Source organism: Sarcophilus harrisii, chromosome X (assembly GCF_902635505.1).
Source record: "Sarcophilus harrisii chromosome X, mSarHar1.11, whole genome shotgun sequence".
NCBI lineage: Eukaryota > Metazoa > Chordata > Mammalia > Dasyuromorphia > Dasyuridae > Sarcophilus > Sarcophilus harrisii.
In genome coordinates, this window is record NC_045432.1 from 57,075,399 (window position 1) to 57,098,045 (window position 22,647).

The 22,647-nt window shown below is 44.2% G+C and overlaps 1 protein-coding gene across 1 annotated transcript in view; it reads left to right on the forward strand.

Annotated features, from left to right (window-relative positions):
- Positions 1–22,477, forward strand: part of GPR174 (G protein-coupled receptor 174) — a 41,713-nt gene extending 19,236 nt beyond the window's left edge. The window contains exon 2 of the mRNA XM_023507041.2: positions 17,719–22,477. Within this exon, the coding sequence (XP_023362809.1) occupies positions 18,224–19,345 (1,122 nt within the window). The 5' untranslated portion in view covers positions 17,719–18,223 and the 3' untranslated portion in view covers positions 19,346–22,477. The remainder of the gene's footprint in view (positions 1–17,718) is intronic.
- Positions 22,478–22,647: the final 170 nt, after the last annotated feature.

Here is a 22,647-nt window from a genome sequence, read left to right on the forward strand (position 1 = left end):
AGGCTAAGGGACCTCCTGCTGCATGTTTGCTGGGTTTGTCTGCTCCCAGGGATGTTCCCATAAAATGGATTAGGCCACGATCTGGCCCCAGCAGGAAAGATGCAGATCTGCCCAGATGAAGCCCACTTTTCAGCAATATCATTTTCTCTTTTCCAGATTTGAAAGGGGACCCCAGAAAATGTGGAGACTCAACCCATTGCTCCCCTGTTGAAAGTGAGCATCTTTGAGTAGATGACATAAATAGTTTCACTGTTAGCCTTGAGACCCAGGTTTCTTTTACTGTTGCCCACATCAGTGCATTTGCAAGAAGGAACATGCAGAGAGAAATGCACAGCATTCTGAGAAGGAAAATTCAAGTCTATCCCCGAAGGCCTGGCGATGCTACTAACAGGACTGATATGTGCAGGGTGCTGAATTAGGCAGTAGGAATTGTGCTAGCTCAAGTCCCTAGTCATCAGTGACTCAGTGGATGCCCCCAAGTTGGAGGAACTGAGCAAGGGACAGCATATGAAGGGGGCAATGTCAACCCATTTTTGAGGGTAAGAGACACTATCTGTGAGTGTGATCAGGCCACTGGGCTCAATAAAAGGAGAGGGAGGTAGAGAGAAGATGGAGACAGAAACAAAAAGAGCCAGATGGAAAAAGTAATCTGGTAACCTAGAACACTAACTGGATGGACCCTCCCGTTGTTGAAAAAGACGCCCATTTGGTAGCAATGAATCAGCTCATTCTGGAAACTACTGGGGTTTGAGGCAGTGGAGTGTAATGGATAGAAGACAAGCCTCAGAGCCAGAAAGACCTAGGTTTAAGTTGTACCTCTGGAATATCCTGACTGTGTGACTCTAGACAAGTCACCTAACTCTTGCCCCAGATAAATTCCTAAGACTGTCAGTTTCAAAGAAGGTTCTGAATTGCGTGTATAGAAGGAATTTTTTCTACTCAAAAGCACTCAAAAGTAACAGTAAAATCATGTCTAGTCCCTATGCTATATATATATGTATATATTATATATATATGCATGTATAATGTATATTATATATGTGTGTAATATAATATATGTTACATATATGTGTGTGTATATATATATTAACCAGATCATATTTATAAACACACTCACTTGAAACATTCTACTCTTTCTGTTGCTGTTGTATATATAGACTTATGTGCATATGTGTGTATCCATACACACACACACACACATTCATTCTTTGGAACTTTCACTCTCAGAGAGTTGCCTGGAACACCAAGAGATTTAATGACTTAACAGGGTCACCCAGACAACAAGAATTAGAGAGATGGGTCTTGATTTTGAGGTTATTTTTCTACCTATTGCATTCTTGCTTCTAATCTGTATACGTATGTAGTCTAATTTTGGCCCTCTAATTCTATTCCAATTCCTTATGACTCCTGGAAGTTAAATTAGAATGTTACAGACAAGAATATTTAGTCAATTCTCTGATTTTACAGAGGAAGAAATTCCAAGAGCAGGGAAAACAGGGTTCTGGCTTAGGGGGCTGGATTTCAAGGGTGCTGACAGCAGGTTGTGGTCCTTGAATCTGAGAGTTAGAAGTGATTCCAGTGGTCATGTAGCCCAATCCTTGCATGAGATGAATGTCTACCCTGAGATACTTGACAAGAGGTCATCCACTCTCTCTCTCTCAAGGTGACCCATTGGGAAGCATTTCCTGACATTAAGTCTAAATTTGCTGCTGTAGCTTCTTCCAGTCCATCTTGAGTATGAGCTCTATAAACAGAAGAAGTCTCATCTAAATGAAGACAGCTCTAGTGCCCCCTCCCACAATTTTTCATTATCAGGCTACTTATTCCCAATTTCTCCTGTTCAAGACACTTCACCATTCTAGGTGAGCTTAGCTAGAATTAACAAGAATAGTCTGTTGGGATGGGAGGCTAGCAGACTATGAGCTGGGATGTTCTTCCTTCTTCCCCTTTAGACAAGGCTATATTTTGTGCCACCTGCCTCAGATAATCTACTGGGGCCCCAGATGTGAACATTTCCACTTTATTAGCTCTTTCTTTTGGTCATTTCCAAAATCCAAAAGTGAAAATTGGCACTGAGGCCTTGAAAATCGTTCCCGAGGAGAATCTCAGAGTTAGAACTAGAAGGAACATTGGAGGCCCATTGAATCCAACTCCCTCGTTTGTAGATGAGACTGAAGCTCAGTGTGTGACATGTCCTGGGCCATACAGCTCATGTGTCTAAGGCAAGCTTTGAACAGCATGCTGTGAACTGCAGCATGTAAGATTGAAGGTTATTATAGAATTTAGTTCAACCTCCTCAGTTAGAAGTGGCTGATTTTTGGTCACACAGCTAGCGAATAATTGAACTGAGATTTGAACCAAGTGCTTTCTCCTTAACACCAGACTGCATGTTTGGCAAAACAGAAGCATGACTAGAATAACAATGATGCATTTCTCTCCCCACCACCTCACCCCAACCCTTAACCTCTGCTAATCCTTAAGGGGAAACAGTCATTTGGCTACCTTTCCGTTCCATTTTTGTATATCTTTTTTGAAAAAAAATCTTCATATTTTATATACTTTCTTCATACAAGATAGAGGCTAGAGAGATATTGTGGGGGAAGGGGAGAGGCAGAAGGGAGGGTGTTATGACCTCTCTCAAATGATGAGCTTTCCTCCCAGGGAAATCCCCTTACCTTCTCTGCTGAAGGGGTTTTCCTTGAGTGGGTATTTGCCTCGGAATGTAGGTTATATGGATGAGGTAGGCGGCAAGACTGGGGCCACAATTTAAGAGTGAGGGGGTTCAAGCAAGGCAAAAGACTCTGCATAGCAAAAAAAAAAAAAAAAAAAAGCAAAAGCAAAACTGAGAAACTGTGCCAAAGAGGAAGCAAGAATGGTAGAATGGTAATTAAGGATGGTCTACATGTGGGGGAGGAGGTAAAGAGGGGGTGTCAAAAATGATTTCATGGTTTCCAGCCTGGCAGATTGGGAAGGTAGTGTTAACACTAAACAGAGCAGGTTGGGGAAAGCCATCTCAACTTAATTTGAAATAAACTTTATTTTGGCTTTCTGATGATCTATTTTTCACTTTCTTGAAAGTGACTTATACTCTTAGAAACTAGCGTCCACCAGCGCCTAATCAATATACCTGATGGTCCGCAAGCCAATGACCAAGGAGATCCTCAGATGGGAGATGGGTGTGCTGATCGTTAGCTTCATAAATACCAGGAGACCAGAGTTAGGGCTCCCACATGTTTACTAGATGTGTGTCTATTTGTGAGACCTTTCCTCTCCTCTACAAACTTTAGTTTCCTGTTCTATAAAATGAACTCAATGACTTTTAAGAGTCCTTTCAATTCTGATGTTTTGTCATGTGCAATTGTCTGGTGACCATCTATCAGAAACACAAAGATAGTTTGACTAACTTTGGCAAATGAGTGATACCCTAGAATTCTGTCTCAGCAGCCCAGCTAGTTCCCAGGACCTTTCTCTACCAGTATAGGTATTATTTGTGTTCCTTTGGCTGTGAAATATAGGGATCCACAAGTCAAGAAAACTCACTGTCTGTTATTGGCACCATTTGGGTATGAAAGACATTTCAACTTCCATTTTTCCCAGAATACTCTTAGTGGAAAGAAATTTGGTAGGAGGGGCAGTAATCTGGAACAACCCATCCCAGTTTAAGATTTAAGAATTAGATTATTAGATTATGAGTCTCTTGAGGTCAGAGAATATCCTTTGTCTCTCTTGATATTTGCTTAGCACTTGGCACAACTCCTGGCACATAAAAGGCACTTAATAAAAGCTATACTTACTACTATTTGTGAGACCTGGGCAAGTCTCCTATTCCCTCCTTGCTTCAGTTTTTCACCTTTAAATGAGGGGGTGTACTCCGTGATCTCTAAGGTGCTTTTCTAGCTCTTCATCTGTGGTCCTCCGTTCTTTTCCTTTGACAGGGCTACTAGTCATCTTTGGGCCTTCAGACTGTCTTCTTGGCTCATTCCCTGGCTAGGGAAGGAGTCATTCCTTTTTATGAAAAGTAGCTTACTTTCAAGGCCCTACTCTTGATGTGGGAAAAATTCCTATCTTTGATTCCCAACCCCTCCTAGTTAATGTAATTACCCTTTGACTCACAAATTCTGGTTCCTTTAATTCCAATAGAAGATCTGGACCTGTCCCAGCCCCACCCGAATCTGAGCCGGCTTTGGGGCTACACCCAAAAGCCCCTTGAGCTAAATCTCCCATTATAAAAGGGAGATGCTGGGACCTCCTCTTTGCAGAGATTCCAAACATGCCAGCCATGTGAGGACTCTCTGTCCACTGGCCCCTCTGTCCGGTGCCCTCCTTATGTCTGCCTTCACCTATCTCCTTACTTCCAAACCCAGTAATAAACCTCTTTTATCGATCTAGCTCTTGGGCCAATAAATGCCTTTATTGGGGACTCGCACCACTACTATACCTCATTTACCACCGTATCCTTGTGCCGCATCCAAGGGGGTTGCGGGGAGCTCCATTTGACTCCCTATACTCCAAACCTGCCACTAGACCTCAACTAAACTTTAATTACATTTAGGTACCCCAAATCTAGACCTCAACACTCTCGCTGCTAGGTGTTTTCTGTATGTTCTTTTTTAAAACTGAGGCAAACAGGGTGAAGTGACCCTAGCCAGGATCCCACAGCTAGGAAGTGTTTGAGGCCAGATTTGAATTCAAGAAGAATCTTCCTGATACCAGGCCCAGCACTGTCTCTATTACAACACCACCTAGCTGCCTGTTCAGTTTCTCTTTGGATTCAGAATTGCAAAGAGCTTGGGGCAAGTTGGAAACAGCTTTGCAAGGGAGATTTGTCCTATGTCTGTTTTTAAATGTCTGCATTTTCATTCTGAGTCATTAATACCAGGCCTACTTGGGTTCAAATCTCATCTCTGCTACTTGGATGACCTCCAGCAAGCTACTTAAACCTTTCTAGCCTGTTTCTTTGTGTGAAGTAAAGGAATTGGACTAGGTGACTTCTGAGTTCCCCTTCAGCTCAAAATTCTCTGATCCGATCAGTGGTTCCACTGGGAGAGCCACCTAGAAGCCCCTCAGGGAGCCCTGATGAATCCAATGGTGTGAGAGCCAGATCTGTATTTATTTTTATCCTTTGGCAGATAACTATTGAGGGAAAGCAAATTTCCTATTTAAAAAGACGAGCCTAGTCAGGGAAATCAGAATATAACCTGCTCACTGGACGGAAAAGGGAGGAAAAGGCTCAAAGAAGGTGGCCTCTACCATGGCCCAGGGCCTCCCAAAGGCAGACAACCAGTGATTAAAACAACAGCTGGGAAGTTGCTAAATAAAATGTGATCATGGGGTTTTACAAGAGGAATGACCTTCAAGCTGGCGACAGAGGTGCCTTTCACACTGAATACCTCTGGGGCCTAAGAATACACTGAGCCACAATGAGTCTGGAGCTTGGCTATTGTCTGACAGAGAACAAAGACAACTGCACAGAGGTCTGGCAACTCCAAGAAGTTCTGCTCATTAAATATTATTTAAAAAAAAAAAAAAAAAGAAGTGAAGGTAGTGAGTGCTATTATACTCAGAGCATTCTGCTGGTCCTGAGTTAGATAAGAGAGTCCCCCAGTGGTCACTGGTTCCTCTTTTGGAAAGATTACTAGAAACAAGTGATTTTGGTTTAGAAAGACACAGAGAGGTTGGAATTATTGCTGGACTCAAGTTTAGTAGCAATAATAGTAATAATAATAACTAGTATTTGTAGAATAAGTATTCTACAAATGGTTTGCAAAGCACTTTATATGTACTGTACAGTTTGCAAAACTAATTGTCATTAGCTCCTTACGACAATCCTAGGAGGCAGGTGCTATTAATATTCTAGTTTTACAGATGAGGAAACTGAGACTGGGAGAGTTTAGGTGACTAGCTCAGGGTTGCACAATTGAGTGTCTGAGGCAAGATTTCCACTCAGATATCTGAGTCCAAATATTGACACTCATTGCTACTCATAGTCAAACTTTTCTATTCTCTCTGTTCAGTTTCTGGTTGGGTGGAAGATGTCGCTGTGTCTCTGCCAATTCCTAAGGTCCCCTCTTTGGGAACAGCTGAGTATGATGACTCGAGGGCCCCACAGGATAGAAATGGGTGGCTTAGATTTTTGCTCTTCTCAGTTATCTCCTCCACCTCAAAATGGATAGGAGGAATGACAGACATGGACAAAAGGGGGAGATACATTTCTACTTTTGGAGCCAGCTGGACAGAAGCCAATGCCTTGTACCCGATAAGTTAGCCTTTCTTCTGACCTTGAGTCTAAATATCCAATAACAACAGTTGTCATTAGCTGTCCCTCTCTGGTGCCTCTTTGTGGCATGAAGAGCAGCCTGGACTCTTGAAGGCCATGCCAAAGGAGGGCAAGCTCAGGCAGGTCCTACTAAGTTGGAAAGCCTTTGAGTACAGGCCAGTGACAGACTGGGCATCTCCTGTCCAAGGCCCAGCCTAGAAAAACGCCCAACACCCCAGCACCAAGTTGGCTGCAGCAGGGACAGAACTTTTTGCACCGTTTGGCTTGAAGACTGCTTATAGGTGTGTAAGAAGGCCAACGAAGTTGGTCTATCAAGGCATGGAGAGATCCTGAGCAGTCATTGAAAGAGAGAGCCCTCACATCAAGGAAATCATAGTTCCCTGAGGACTTGAAACAAAGACTCCAGTGATGTAATGGAAAGAGAGCCAGTCTGGGGCTCTGAGGAGCTAAGTTCAAATCCTAGCTCAGTCACATGCTCTTATATGTTCTTGTGCCTCAGCTTCCTCATCTGTAAAATGGGATTGGGTAGGGCTAGGGTGGGAGTAGACTAGGTGCACTCTGAAATTTCTTTTAGATGTAGACTTATAGGCCTCTGAGCCACTTATCCTAGAAGTGTCTGGCCAGTTCTTCCAAATAAGAAAGGGCCCAAGTCTTCTTGGGACTCTCTACTCTTGCCACTGCCATTGTGAGTGACCAATTAGGCTGCCTGTGAAGAAGGGGTGGTTAGTTAGAGGACTCACCTAGCTTCAGTTCTGAATACTCAGGGGAGTTGGGGAAGATTTCTCCAAGAGCCAAAAGATGCCATTAGCAGGCACTTGGTTCAGTAAGATCACTGGTTCCAAATCAGAAGAACCCAAGTGCTAATCCCAGCTTTGTCACTGTTAAGTTTAGTAGTTCAGTAAGTTTAGTGGTTCAGTAAGATCACTGGTTCCAAATCAGAAGAACCCAAGTGCTATGCTAATCCCAGCTTTGTCACTGTTAAGTTGTTCACCCGCTCTTTCTCTCCTTATGCCTCTATTTCCTTAAATTGCAGCAGCTGTGGTCTGGTAGAAAGGATATTTGATTTGAAATCAGGAACACAAAGTTGGAATCCCCTTCTATCTCGGCTGCTTATTCTTTGCGTGACCTTGGAAAATTGGCTTCCCTTCCTTGTGACTCAAGTTCCCCATTTGTAAAAATGAAAGCATTGGATTAGAAGATGTCTAATGTCCCTTTCAGCTCTAATATTCAGTTCCATGGCTGTAATTGAGAAGGCCCTTTAGAATCGACTTGCTTTGAGAAGGGGAGCTTGAGGCTTGGAGTTCTATCTCATGGTGAAACCCAACCCTCATGACCTTCTGTAGACCCAGCTGCGTGTCTAAGATAAAGAATGAGGCGGGGGAATACTAGACCCTTGCTTCATTTGTGGTCCCTCTATCTAGTGCCAAGAAGAATGATGAAGGCTTGAGGATCAGCCAGTCAGCTAGAGACCAATATGCATAGCCAGTCTGTAAAGAAGTGGCCAGAACCTGATATGGCTACTCTGTAGGAAGCTCATCTTCCCATCACAGAGCTTTTCCCTTTTGCTTTTCTCTAAGGAAAAGCATGGGGTCTGGGGGCAACATTCTCGATCCCAGCTCTCAAAACCTATTCTCTGAAAAAGTCTCCAGGCCACAGAATCTCAGAAGTGACCTCAATATCTTGCAGATAGTGGGTGCTTCATGAATGATTTGGGGGGTTGGATTAGAAGAGCTCTCAGAGGCCACCTAGTCCAATCCATGTCTGAACAAGAATCCCCTTACATCATACCAACAATGGTCATCCAGACTCGGCTTGAAGACTCGCAGGGAAGTCTCCCTCACTCCCAAATCTTTAGGCATCCTGTTTCATATTGGGACGGCTCTTCTTAAGAATTTTTCTCTCACATCAAACCTGGATCTGCTTCTCTTCAGATCCCACTCATTGATCCTATTTCTGCCGTTGGGACCAAATGGAGCAAGCCTGGCCCCTGTCCCATATGGCTGTCCTTCATCCCACATGGCTCTCCTTCATATATCTGAAGGCAGTTCTCATGTCTTCCCTCACTCCACCATATTCCCCCCAAGTCTTCTCTTCTCGAGGCTAAGCATCCCCAGCTCCTTCCACTAAGTCTTGCATGGCCCAGGCTCAAGGTCTTTCCCCTCCCTGGTTGCCCTCCCTTGGATGCTCTCCAGAGTATCAACGTCCCTCCTAGGCTGTGGCGCCCAGAGTTGAAGCCAGCCCTCCAGCCGTGGTCTGCCCAGAGCAGCAGAAGACAGCCGGACCATCAGCCTGGACACTGAGCCTCTGAATGCGGCCCAAGGGGGCATTAGCATTTTTGGCTGCCACCCTCACACTGTTGACTCAACCAGCCAGCCCCAGGCTGGCATCTGTTCCTCTGGGTGAATGTAAGGCCCTGTGTTTCCTCTCTTGGGGTATTTGCATTTCAAGGCTGCTTCATGGAATGAATGGCTTTGTCCCCAGGTAAAAAACAAATTCAAGCCTGAGTGAACAGGTGGAGGGAGGCATGAGAGAGGGGACAAGAGGGGCTTTGGGGCCCCTGAAATTCTACCAGGAGACAGCTGCCTGATCTGTCTCATTCTCAAGCTGGCTCTTGGAGAAGAACACCAAAGACTACCTCCATTGTTGGAGTTTTTGCCTTGTCTCCCCTGCCCTTTTAGCTCCCAGCTCCAGTGCCCCAGCTCATTTCTTCCAACTCTGAGACCTGAAGTCAGAATGTAGGATTCAGAACACTGGACATGTCCTCAGGAACTCTGATTTCTAATCTCACCTCTTACTTTCTGCTTACTTACCTGATCCCGAGCAAATTACTTTACCTCTCAGAACCTCAGTATCCTCAGCTGTGAAATTTAGGCAGTGCACACAGGGCTTGAAGAGCTGGGAGGTGGCATCAAATGTGGTGAATGACTGTAAACTTAACCAAGACCCTGAAAAAGACAGTGGTCTTCTGTCAGCAGGAGTTGGCTATAGTGTTCATTGTGATGGGCGTCGGTGTAGGGCCAGCCAAGAGCACCCTGGACAAAGGCACAGAAGACCTGACTTTCAAGCCCCAGCTCTTCCACCCAATGTCCCTTGGGACATTGCAAACATCATTACTCATTTTGTTCCTTTGGGAAATGGAAATGGAGTCTACCAACTCTTCGAGCTGGATAGAGAGAAACTGGGCTATCACTTGTTGAGTACTAAAGAAATGTAAGTTCGCAGCTCAAAATCCTCCACTTCCCTGGGTGAGGTAGCTGTATTGTGGCTCCACCGAACAGCAGGTGAGTCCTATAACTCCGGGAGTGCAGGCCCTAGAAGGCCCGTAGAAAGGTAAAGCCTACCAACAGGGCTCGATTATCTTGGAAGCAAGTCTATTTTCTATAAGTGTGAAAACTCATAACTCCCCCCCACCCCCAGAACCCCCTTCTTGTCCAAACGTTCCTGTCTGGCCCCAGACATAAAGCGAGCATTCAGGAGGGCCGAGGACAGGAAATATGTACACTTTCCCCACTGTAAACAAACCTTGTGATCTTTACATCAGCTTCTCCAAACTGAAAAGGCTGGAATCTTGAAACTTAAAAGGGGCAGACAAGGTGAGCTGTCCTCGAAGAAGAGAGTATTCATTACAAAATTTGGTGTGTATACAACATACACACACACACACACACACACACACACACACACAAGTGCAATGGAGCAAATCGCTGGGGTTTGAAAATATGGTGTGCCTTGACAAGCAAATATTTGGCTCCCTTTAGTTTTAATCTATCTACCTCAGTGTCTCATAGTTTGACCTCAGGACTTTCCCTGGCATGCCAATGATGCAGAAAAAGAGGAGAAAAAAAATTGAGAATCAAGGCAGTGTGATGGAGGGAAAAGCACACTGTCCAGAAAGGCCCTGCTCCTACTTACTAGCTATGGGTTTTGAGCAAGTCCTGCAGGTCCCCCTTTGTCAAGTTAGGGGGTCGGCCCAGATGGTCTCAGAAGTAATGGCACCTTATCAGTAGAACATAAGCCTCCAATCTTGAAAACCACATGTTCAAAAGAGGACACTCTACCCTACTGGACTGTTCCACCCCCCCCCCCCCCAAAGTGGGAGGAGCCTTGCCACCAAGATCCTAAGATCATGGGAACCAGCTAGAAGGCACTCCAGAAGCCATCTACTTCAACTTGTTTTGCAAATAGAAAAACTAAGGCACAGGGAGATTAAGCAACTACCCAAAGTCCCCAAGTTGTAAGCATCAAAGGGGGGGGCCTGAGCCTCAACCTTCCAATCCCAGAGTTGGTGTGCTTTTCTCCTCTAGTTAGTGCACATTCAGGTAGCAGAGTTGAGTTTAGAAGTAATGCTCGACAATAGTCTAAATTGATCCCTATCTAGTGACTCAGTGATGGGGAGGGGGCAAAAGCAGGCAGGGGTAGGGTCTATATAAGAGGAACCCTCATCATTCCCCTTCTCACTCCATCCCATGCTTTTTTTTTAAGTTCCCCACTCAACTTCTTGGGGGTGACTTTCCAGGAAAAGGAGCCGCTTATGGTCAGATTCATGTCAGTGTGCCAGTTTCCAAGTCCCAATGACTTCTGGTACCCAGCCATGGCAGCCTCTCCAATACCACTCACTCTACCATGATTGGAAAATATACTATCCTGCAAGGGTAAGGCTAGTCCAGTAGCACTTTGCCTAACAATGCCAGGCCGAGGGATGACCTCGTCACGGGCTTCAAGTGCAGTAAGGCTCATGACACCAAGTAGAGTGGCCAGATGTTTACTCTTTCTCTCCCCAAGGAGGAGGGAATGAGAGGAAATGGTTTTTGCCTGTAGCCAGTGGAATGTAGATTAGCCACATGGAAGACCTTCCGGTCCCACGAGGGATGCCTTGACAATACTGTATTGTTTTACCTCCCACTTTTTTGTCCTCTTTCCATTGCTCCATGGGGCCCTAGAGGAGGTGTTAAAAATAATACTGGCTGGGAACCTGCTTAGGTTTGACCATTGGCCCCCCAGTTGGGAGGTTTGGGTCAAGAAAGGCAGCACAGACCTGTTTGAACAAACACTATGATGACCTCGTGAGCGGGGCAGAGCTGGTTAACTCCCAAGGAGGCATGGTCTGGTTAATTGCTTCCCAGGCTGTTTAGGCGCCATCCTGTACATACTGCCTCAGGGCTGTTTTAACTGCTGGAATGGGTTTCCAAGAAAAGATTGTGTGAGCTATCCCTCCCGGGGATCTTGAAAAGGGAAAAAAGCTGTGCCCTCCAATCTGTAGAGGTGACCAAGGTTAACAGGCAGCTCTGTCTGAGGTCAGGGGTCAGGACTAAAAACTTTCAGAAGGTCTATTCTTGCTCTCAGATCGTGGGATAGCATAGAAGGTATAGTTTGGGGGATGAATGAAGGATGTTGAATGCTAATCCATCAATGATCCTCTGGCCTTGCTGAGGCATGTGATGGGTCTCTCACTCACAAATGGAAAAGTGAGTTTGTTCAGCAAAGCTTTGAGGTGGATTAAATAGTTATTCCTGAGGCCCCCCTTTCTCTGCCTCACCCTGAAAGATCCCTCTGTTGTACTCATTCTTGGCTCAATGAAGCATCGGTCCTTCATATCCAAGTGGTATTTCAACTTGATTCAGCAGAGCATCCATTTGGCATATGCCGCAAAATTATTTTATTGCCACGTCTCTTGATTGGCAAGAGGTGGGAATGAAGCAGACGGCATAAGTTACCCATTTCACTGGGTTTCAAGTCACACGCTGAACAGGTAAATGGTTAACTCTATTATAAACAGAGCCCTTTCCATGGAAAATTCTCACTCCCACTCTTACCTCTTCACTTCTCTTCAAATTATTCATAGTATGTCAAAGCTAGAAGAAACCTTGGGGATCCCTCAGTCCTTCCTTTGCCACTGAAGAAAAACTGAGGCTCAGAAAAGAGAAAAGACTTGCCTGAGGCCAAACAAGAAATAACGAAGCTAGGATTCAAACCCAGGGCTCATTGACAGTGAGGTATATTTTAGAGGAAATTCTCTGTCAGGTTTGGGTTAGACTCAATGGCCGTCAAGTTGCTGGAATTAGGGCCCTCCAAAGTCAGCGCTATCCCTCCTGTATCACAGCTGTCTCCCTGCTAAGTCTGAAGCAAGATGGAAAGCTTCTTTTGCTGTAAAGGGAAGTCCCCTAAAGAAAAAGTTCATCTCGCCAGTCCTACCACCTCAATGTAGCCTTAGTCCCACGTGGCATTTTTCTTTGTAATTTGGGGACATTATGCCAAGACTTTTAAGGAAAGAAAGCAAAACATGAGGGAAGAGTTTGTCAAACGGTAGCTTGTACATACTGGCAAATCCCAAAGTCTTCCTGGAGTGATCACCTTGATTGATTCTCTTGCTGATGCCACAAATCCCTTTCTACCATACCAAACTTTGCCATGATTCTCACATCCAGGACAGGAACTCAGCCAACAAGACCCTCTAGTCCTCCATTCTTCTCAGAGCCTTTACTGACACTCTTTTTCTGCTCACTCAAGATGATCTTAACCTCCTTAAGGGAAAGAAGTGGTCCCATTTTTGTCCCCGTATCCCAGGATCTTGCTCAGTATCTGGGATCTAACGAAGTTTGATTGAAAAATGGCTCGATGACCAAATACCTTTGTTTTTTCTTTCTTTACTCAAAATAAATATTTTAAAACTTTTCAGTTATGAACAACATTTCCATTTACAAAAGACTGAAAATGACTATATGCACGTAAACAGATGTACAGTGTGTTTCTTTTTTAAGCTTCTCCTACATTTAACATGGTAGTTCCAACACTGCCCTCCTTGTACATGTACCTTTATGGATTTCTCTTTTGTTTATTTTGATAATGTTCCAGTGACTCTCTTTTTCTTCTTTTTCTTCTTTGTTTTCAGTATCTTTAGCACTATACCCATTCCCCAAGTATGGTTTTTTTAAGCTTCTTGGTTTAACAGGATGAATAGATTCTTGCCCACTTCTTAGGACCATCTGTTTGAGAGTAAAAATACAGGTATTAGGTGATTGGTTCTCATTCACATTCAGTAACAGACTCTCATTAGAGTTTCTTGCATTTCGAGTTGGAGAAGACATCAAGTCCAGATGGCAAGATTGAGGAGAAGAGAAAGTGACCTTCCCCAAGTCGCATAGCTAGGGAGTGCCAAGATTTACACCTAGCTCCCACCCAGTACCAAATGCAGTACTCTTGGTGTTGTACTCTGGTACCCCTGAGAAACTAAGTTGAGTCCCCAGATATGGGATCCAGGATTTTCCTGGGTTAGTTTGTCCAAGTGAATGCAAGAATTCATCCAATTCTGCAGATTGACTGAAAAGGCCGCCCCATACTCAGGCAAAGTGAAGAGGGGAGTGTGGAAGTCCTGACAGGGCTGGCTTTGGTGCAGGCAGATAACCTGTTGGGATCGAGTCAAACAAGCCCTTCACTTTTTCAAATCCAATAGGAGGATGGGCGAATGTCCCAATGAACCAGACCTGGATGGAGTCTCCAAAGGTCATTGAATCAAAATCATACCCAAACCAGAATCTTCTCTACTACTCTTTATTGGTCTAGCTTTTCAGATCTTCCAATTCAGCCCCCATCCACCCATCCTTCAAGTCATCACTCCTTTATGGCATGGTCCCAAGGTTCAAACCCTTTACATTTATTCTAAATAAATATCTTTGTTCATTTCGTGAGGGTTGTGGGGGTCACCTCAGTTGCTAACAGCTAGCCTCACAAATAACCAAAAGGTACATTAATGTTTAAGCCAACACATCTTATGTTGGCATGTGGACATCACCTGTGCCTGAGTCCCTGCATCTATAAAACTCCAGTATTAATGCCTACTTTCTGACTACCTTGCCGGGGTCTTGTTGAAGGTTAAACAAAACCATTCATTTTAAGGTCCTTGGGAAATAAAGTACTACTTGGAATTTAGGGATGAGGCTCGGCCAAGCCCCTGTTGGGTATGAGGTGAAGAACAGTTGATGGAACTCCTGCCCTCCTCCCCCAAAATATTTCTGCTCCCCACACCTAACTTGTTTTGGGGCCTGAAAACCTGCCACTCAAGATATTCATGCTGTATTAAGAATCTTTCAGCCCCTATCAAAATGTAAATTTTTCCTCAGAAGGAAAACACCTTAACCGGTTAAGAACAAGGCTCTGAGGGAACCCTCAGTGGTGTAATGGAAAACACTCCTAATTCTGCCTCGGAAGCCTGATGGTCAGAGCCCCTTGGCACTCAATTGCCGGGCCTTTAGAAAAGGAATAGGTTGAACCAGTGAGTTTTCACTTCTTGTGGCTCTAAATCTATAACCCAGTGAATGGAAAGGCAGAAGTGATTTCTAAGGGTTTAGGGTAAGGAGACAGGAGAAGATAAAAGACAAGAACAAACTTGGCCAGTTTTGCTGCTCTGATGAAGGGGCCCCTGTTCCAGAAAAGCCCATCCTGATCCCCAAACCGCCTTGCTAAGATGGTAGAGGGAGGCTACCATAGACCCTGGGTAGAAGCGGCAAGCAGGGTGAGTGGAATCAGTGCTGGACCTGGCTTCAGGAATAACATGGGTTCAGACCCCAGCTCTGACAGACAAGTCAGCTAATCCCCTCAAGCCTCAGTTTCTTCATAAATGAGGACCCCAGAGAAGGGCAAGCTTAACACCTGTGTCAGCCAGTCTCTGAGTTGCTATGAAGATCAAATGAGCTAATGCATATAAAGTGTCTTGCAATGCCTAAAGCCCTATGTAAATGTCAGCTATTATTATTGCTCAGCCTTTCTAATCAGAGCCATCTGTAGGGTATATCCAATTAGGGTCATGGGAGAGGGGCCGCTGTGGCTATTTCAGATAGCTAGGATGACTCCAAGAAGGAGGGAACTCTCCCAGCTGGTGCTAAAAATGATCCAAGCCTCTCATGCACACATTCGAGCCATATAGGGAGGAACTTGTCTCTTGGACTAGGGCAGAGGGCTAGGGATCTTAGGAACCAGTATTACTAGTCCTGACCTTGAACAAGTCAGTCAACCTCTCTGTGGCTCAGTGTCCCTCTCTGTGAGGTACGTGGCCGTAGGACCCCAGAACTTCACCTCAAAGAATACCTAGCTTCCTCCAAAGCTCAGCTCAAAGGTCACCTCCTCTGGAACACCAGTCCTGATTCCCATAGTCATTAGTACCCTTTCTATTCCAGTTGCTAACTAACTGTCCAAAGATTGTTGAGTAGTAGACAAGTGTAGTTCAGAAAGCTCATTCCCTCCTTGACCATCGGGGACAATAGGTATCCAGAGTGACAGATGGTGTCTTGGAACCAGGGGTTCCTCTGCTCTTTGAAATGAGGAAACCACTTGAGGGTCCCAGTGGCAGCCAGGAGCCCTGCTCTAGCAATTGGGTTAATAATCTCATTGAAGCAGAGCATAATTCAATTGAAGTTATACTTTAGAAGACTTAAGTGAAGAGATCGATAAATATTAATAATTAACAGTCATAACTGCTGACCACAGCTCAGTCTGAACCGGCTTCCATCCTCAGGGGATTTCTGACCAGCTTGGCAGGCTGGTTTTGGTCCATTTTTGTTTTAGTTGCAGAAGCAGGTTTGGATTTATGAGGGAAAACTCTGGAGAGCAAGGGAAAAAAATGTGCCTCCTTATTTGAATGGGGACGCTTCCTTCAAGTCATTATCTCATTCAGGCTGAGTCCTTTACAATGTGGATGCTTTCCTGAGGAAGGAAAGTCTCAAAGAATAGTGGCCCGCCCTAGAAAACCAGCTCCAGTCTTTTGTCTGCCTTAAAGACAGATAAGGGACTGTTTACATTCATCCTAGCTCAGATGGTGAGGAGTTTTCTTTATGCAGGAGTGCCTTGAGTCATAGTTTTACTGTAAGTCCTAGTTTTCCTTGAAGTAGTAGGTTGGCCAGGAGGGTGGGGAGAGGCAGCATTTGAGGCAACAGATAGATGGCTTAAGGAGAACCACTGGCTCTCCTGTGTAGTTCTTGCAGCACTCCTGAAAAGAAGGGCCCATGTACACTTTGGGGGAATCCCTTACTGTTAGCTTAGAGCCCCTACCCAGGAAAATTGAGAAAGTACATTCATGGTATCCCCAGGATCCGGAGATTTCCCCTCGCCTTGTAAGCACACACTTGACAATGTCAGGAGGAAATGGGAAGGTTTCATTCAAAGGGGGAAAGTAATGTAATGGGGAATGATGAGTTCCCAGTATCTTAGTAGATTCTGAGAGCCCTTTCTCCCCCCAAAGTCCTGTTCCCTTTGACTTGGGGCTGGGGAGGAGAGACGGTAACATCTCTCTGTGTGTTTCTGTCTCTCTGTCTCTCTCATTTGAACCTCTTCAATTCAAACTTCACTCCTCATGTCTCTGGCCCAAAGGTCCTCCAGTCTTTTGATGCCATCTCACCAGTTTAAGATAAGGGCAAAACTGCCCATGTCCTTTGTTTTTTCCCATCTTGTCAATGCTCATTCTCTATAAACCTTTCCTATTTTCTCCCTGCTTCAGTCTTTTTCTCTTTTCCTGTTTCTAGCCTTTCTGCACATCTTTTTCACTTGGCACTTTATTTTCCCCCAACTACTTAAATGGGAAAAGTGAGGGAGCTGGGCCACATACACAATGTAGTCCAAGAGATGGATACAGAGAATGAGGGTAGAAGGGATGGGACTGGGAAAGGAGAATGATAAGCACATATATAGTCACAAAAGGGGGATCCAGTCAGGGGACTGTAGCCGAGTGCCACAAAGGAGAATGGATGTGGAAGGAAGTTTGGGGATAGGGCAAAACATGAGCAAAAAGAAAAGAGGCAGGAAAAAGCAAGGCATATTTTTTGTCTCCAGGGCCTAGCATAGTACTTTTCACATAGTAGGTGCTTAATAAATGTATCGAGTGAATGGTACCACCTGTTTTGGAAAAGGTAGGAGTTTAGTTTGCCTGAAGCAAAGTGGGAATGTGAGGCAAGAGTGGGAGACAGGGTTTCATTAACTGGGTAGGGGCTATTATGAGAAGCCTTGAAAGTCAGGCCAGAGGGCTTGGTAGATTAAGCAAGAGGGAAGGATCAGCTTTAGGGGGAATAGCAAGATGGAAGTGGTGTTTGAAGAAGCTAAGTCCTTTGGGGGGGGGAGACTTAAAGACTCATAGATGTGGGCCACCAAGGAGGTAGCATTCGAGAAGGTAACATTTTGAATAAAGATACAAAGAAGATTGATGAAATGGAAAAGAACTTTTGGAAAGAACCAAGTGTCTAGAACCCAGCTCTAGGAATTAGGAGAGCTGGGCTCTAGTCTTATTGTGTGACTGTGGGTAAATCGCTTGTCCTCTCTAAACTTCAGGTCCCTCATTTATAAAATTAGTGGTTTGCAACCTTTCAGTTCTAACATTCCACACTTCTCCCATGTTCCTCTTCCCAAAAGGATCCTCTCAATGATTTAATGTTTTGTTTTGTTTTCTATTTTCCTTGCAGTCTGCTGCCTGGTTTCAAGCCTTAAAGGTTCCATGGAAATAACCCCATAGCCGTGCCCTGGGCCAGATTAATTTGCCCTGAAGTGTGATGGACAGAGCTTTCTCCCACTTCCTCAAACCAGTATCCAATATGGTATTTTTCTCCAGCAAGGTCACAACCAACCAAGTTCTTTTAAGAAACTTGGGGGTCTTCCAGAGAGTCCTAAGAAAGCATCGCACCATCGTGTCACATGATAATACTTGCCAAGAGATATCTGTCACCATGTGGAGCTTGGAAGAATCCTTATGTGATACATTCATGATCCTACAAAGAGGGAAGCAACAGTTATAATGTCCCAGAAGGCCTTGCCACCATAGCAGCAAGAAGGGAAACTCATAGATGTCTGTCAGTGGCTCATACAGACTACACTTTCATATCCATGAATACTGAATGCTAATCCAAGGCAAATGTCCACATAATTCTATGAAAAGCACCCAAATCATGTACAGGGGCTCAAGCAGAGGTAATGAAAGGAGAACATTATTCTATGCTTTTAGATTTCCCAGCCCATCCATTATCTGTCACTGAAAAAGCTCTGCAGTTGGCAGTGGACTTACTTATTGACCAGAGAGAGTCTCTGGAGAGAAACATGAGTAGTAACAATTCATGTATCCTAGCAGATATAGCCAACACAGATTTTCGGTACTTTATTTATGCGGTCACGTATACAGTCATCCTGGTGCCTGGTCTCATAGGAAACATACTAGCTCTGTGGGTTTTCTATGGCTACATGAAAGAAACCAAGCGGGCTGTGATCTTCATGATCAACTTGGCCATTGCAGACTTATTACAAGTACTCTCCTTGCCTTTGAGGATCTTTTACTACCTGAATCACAACTGGCCTTTTGGGGAAGGCCTCTGTATGTTTTGCTTTTACCTGAAGTATGTGAACATGTACGCCAGCATTTACTTCTTGGTGTGCATTAGCGTGCGGCGGTTCTGGTTCCTCATGTACCCCTTCCGCTTCACAGACTGCAAAAGGAAATGCGACTTGTACATCAGTGTAGCTGGCTGGCTCAGTATCTGCCTTGCCTGCCTCCTTTTCCCCTTTCTCCGGATCAACCACGAGAAGGCTAGCAACCGCACCAAGTGCTTTGTGGATCTCCCCACCAGGAATGTGAATTTGGCACAGTCCATTGTCATGGTAACAGTGGGGGAGCTGGTGGGCTTCATCACCCCTCTCATCATTGTTCTCTACTGTTCCTGGAAGACTGTGTTATCACTAAAGGAGAAGTACCCAGTGTCCCAGGACCTCGGGGAGAAGAAGAAGGCTCTTAAAATGATCTTAACCTGTGCAGCAGTCTTCTTGATTTGCTTTGCACCTTATCATTTCAGCTTTCCTTTAGATTTCCTGGTCAAAGCCAACAAAATCCAAAGCTGCAGGGCCCGCAAGGTGATTCTGATATTCCACTCGGTGGCCTTGTGCCTGGCGAGCCTGAATTCCTGCCTAGACCCAGTCATCTACTACTTCACCACCAATGAGTTTCGGAGGCGGCTGTCCAGACAAGATTTGCAAGACAGCATTCAACTCCATAACAAAAATTACACGGGCAGCCATGTCTCACCGGCAGGGTCGGGACTCTGTTGAAATCTGAATGCTTGCACTGACTGAAAGCTCAGAGATTAAGACAACTTAACATCCCAACCAGGGAAACAGATGACATCAACCGCACATGTGTGTCTTCCCTGGTTATGTCCTAGCCCATCCATGGGGATCTTTGTAGATCAGAGTCTTGGTTCCCAGTCAGGGCATCACCAGAATCGGCTTGGCAACCGCTCATCCCATTGCCCATCAAATCTCTGCAACCGTTGCACTGACGATAACCATCGTTCATTGGCATTGAAGAGGCAGCAGAGGGTGGCTGTGCCACGAACAGAATGATTTTTTTAAATGTCGGAATTGTTTTTTTTTTTTAATTTAATTCTGCCACATCAGCCCATGAGGCCGTTTGTGTCTAAGTGTAGTACAGTCATCCGGTTATTCTACCAAACGCAGGATTACAGTATAATCTTGGATTTGTGGGGAAAACTGACTGAGTACTGGCCTTGGAGACAGAAGAGCCAAATTCAAATCATGACTCCGATACTTTGTGACACCGGGCAAGTAATTTGCCTTCTCAAAACCCTGGGCTATTTTCTGAGAATAACCTACTAAGTTATAGACAGATTTGAAGCTTTTTTGATCAAAATCACAGATGCTCAACAATACACATATTTGTGCTATAGCCTAGAAATGAATTCTAACCTTTTGTTTGATCATTAACTCATTTGTCAATTCATCCAAATTTGGGAGCTTGGAGATCTTTGTTTTGCCCCTATAACCATTTGCTCCTGACCAGTGACCTCCTAAGTCAGAAGCTTCACATTGCTACTTTAGGAATATGAATCCTGGCCATTGTTTGGACTTCCTAACACAGGAGGAATCACTGATTGCATTGGAACAGCCAGCCTCAGCCATGCCCCTTGGGGAACTGTGTTCCTCATCTGTATCCCTAGCTATTGAAAAAGACAAAACGATCCCCATCCCCACCTCCTACCTCACGGGAAGAGTACAGACGATCTCTCTGGGAAGCCTGGAACCTCTTACGAGATCTTAATGAAGAAAATCACAACGATGAGATCATGACTCCCATTTCTATAGCTTGAGAGTTTACAAAACATTGTACTTACACTGTGAGATAGGGGGGTATATGAGAAGCAAACACAATCTGAGAACACAAGAGGCAGTGTGGGGAAAGGGCAGAGCTATACCCATGTTTGATTCCCACTGTTAACACTTCCCCAGGTGTGACCCTGCATGTACCTTGGAGTTCTTCTCTGAGGCAGATCCCTCTCTGAGCTTCAGTTTCCTCATCTATTAAATGGGGATAATACACTTATAGGACCAATCTCATAGAGTTGCTCTGAGGCTCAAATGAGATGCATAGGCGGTGCATCCTTTTCAACCTTCAAGTCTATTTGTGTGGGAGCTATTACTACCTGATATGCTACTTTTCATGCCTTTTTTTTTTTTAAAAAAAAGAAATGTACATTTATGACATGGGGAAAATTACTTCTTAGACTAGGGAAGAACTGGGTTCCAAACCTGTCTTTGATCCATCCTGGTTGTGAGGCTTTGAGCAAGTCATTTAACCTGTCACGGGCCTGTATCTGAGTTCGCCATTTGCGTAAGTGGAGGACAATTACACATGAAGATGTCTCTGTACTAATGAAATAACAAGTCTGGACACACACATCCATACACACACACACACACACACACACACACACGCACGCGCACGCACACACACACACATAGATCCACACACACATATGGTATGTATGCTCGTCATCTAGAAGACTATGTAAAGTACCCAAGAGCTAGCTTTTATTGGCAGCACAGGGGCTTATTTGAGATGTAAGAATCTAAAGTTAAGAAGTACCTTTGAAAAATAAAGTGAAATAGAAAGGAATTCAAGCATGAGACATGAGACCTTTTTTTTAAGAACAAAGTTTTATGGATAACTTTTGTGTTTATATCACATTCTTTACCACCCCTACCAATCAAACCTCCCCATGTACCTAAGATATATTTGTAAAACAGTTTAGCAAAACCAACAGATAGACTGATGATATCTGACACCTTCAACAGGATGCTACATATATAGTCCTTCACTTCTAAATGAAAGGAGGGAGGGGCATCTGCTTATCCCTTTTCTGGGGCCAAATTTTATCGTTTTATTTATATAGCATTCATTTTTATTGTATTTTCTCCATTTCCATCATTGTACTCATTGCGTATGCTGTTTGCTTGGGGTTTCTTACTTTGCTCTGCATCAATTCATATTAGTCTTTTGATGCTGCTTTGAATTCCTCATCTTTGTTGTTTTTTATAGTACTGTGACATTCCATAACATTTGTGTACCATAATTTGTGGTGTAGAAAGCATTATATTTGGTACTGGGGAAGAGCCAAGTTTAGCTAATATATAGACACTGCCTTTATTTGACTCCAAAGTAGTCTTTTGGGGAGAAAAGCCATAAATATAGATAATGCTAATACATAAAATTACATAGTAAGTAAATGGGAAAGGTGCAAAGTACTGTGTGAGGTCCTGAGGGAGAAATTAGTTACTAAATGAAAGGGCTGGGGGGTAGCACCAGAATGGGAAATGGAGGAGCTGGCCATTGAATTGCACTTTAAGTACAGCAATCCACGTGAGAAGGAAGGTATTGCTATAGCTGTCCCCTTCTCTTTGAATCTTCTTCCTCATGGGATTTTGAAACCACAGAATGTTTAGAGCTAGTAGGTTACTTTGAAGTCATTCAGTCCAATCTTATTTTACAGATGGGGAAACTGAAGGTCCAGACAGAGATGGCAAATGATCACGTCAGCAGGTGACAGAGCCAGTAGCTACCCAGGACTCCTGATTCCCATTTATTCTTCCCACAACTTATAATATTCCTCTACATAATAGTCTTTTAATGCTTCTTCCTTATCATGGCTCTTGAGGCCTTCTACAACCTGGCCCAATTTATTCTTAAAGAAATGGACTGGCCTGGAGTTGGGAGAGCCTTTGACTTCTGCCTCAGATACTTACTAGCTTTGTGACTGGGCAAGTTCCTGTTTCTGAATAACAACTACAACAGTAACTAACGCCTTCCTCCCAAAATTGTTGTGAGGATAAAGGAGGTAATGGTTATAAAGTGCTTTGCAAACCATAAAGCACTATTGAGATACTAAGTTTTATTATTATTATCATTATTATTATTAATCTCAGTCTCCTCATCTGCAAAATTGGAAAAATAATGATAATGATATATACTTTAACATATTTAACATGTATTGGTCTACCTGCCATCTGGGGGAAGCGGTGGGGGGAAGGAGGGGGAAAATTGGAACAAAAGGTTT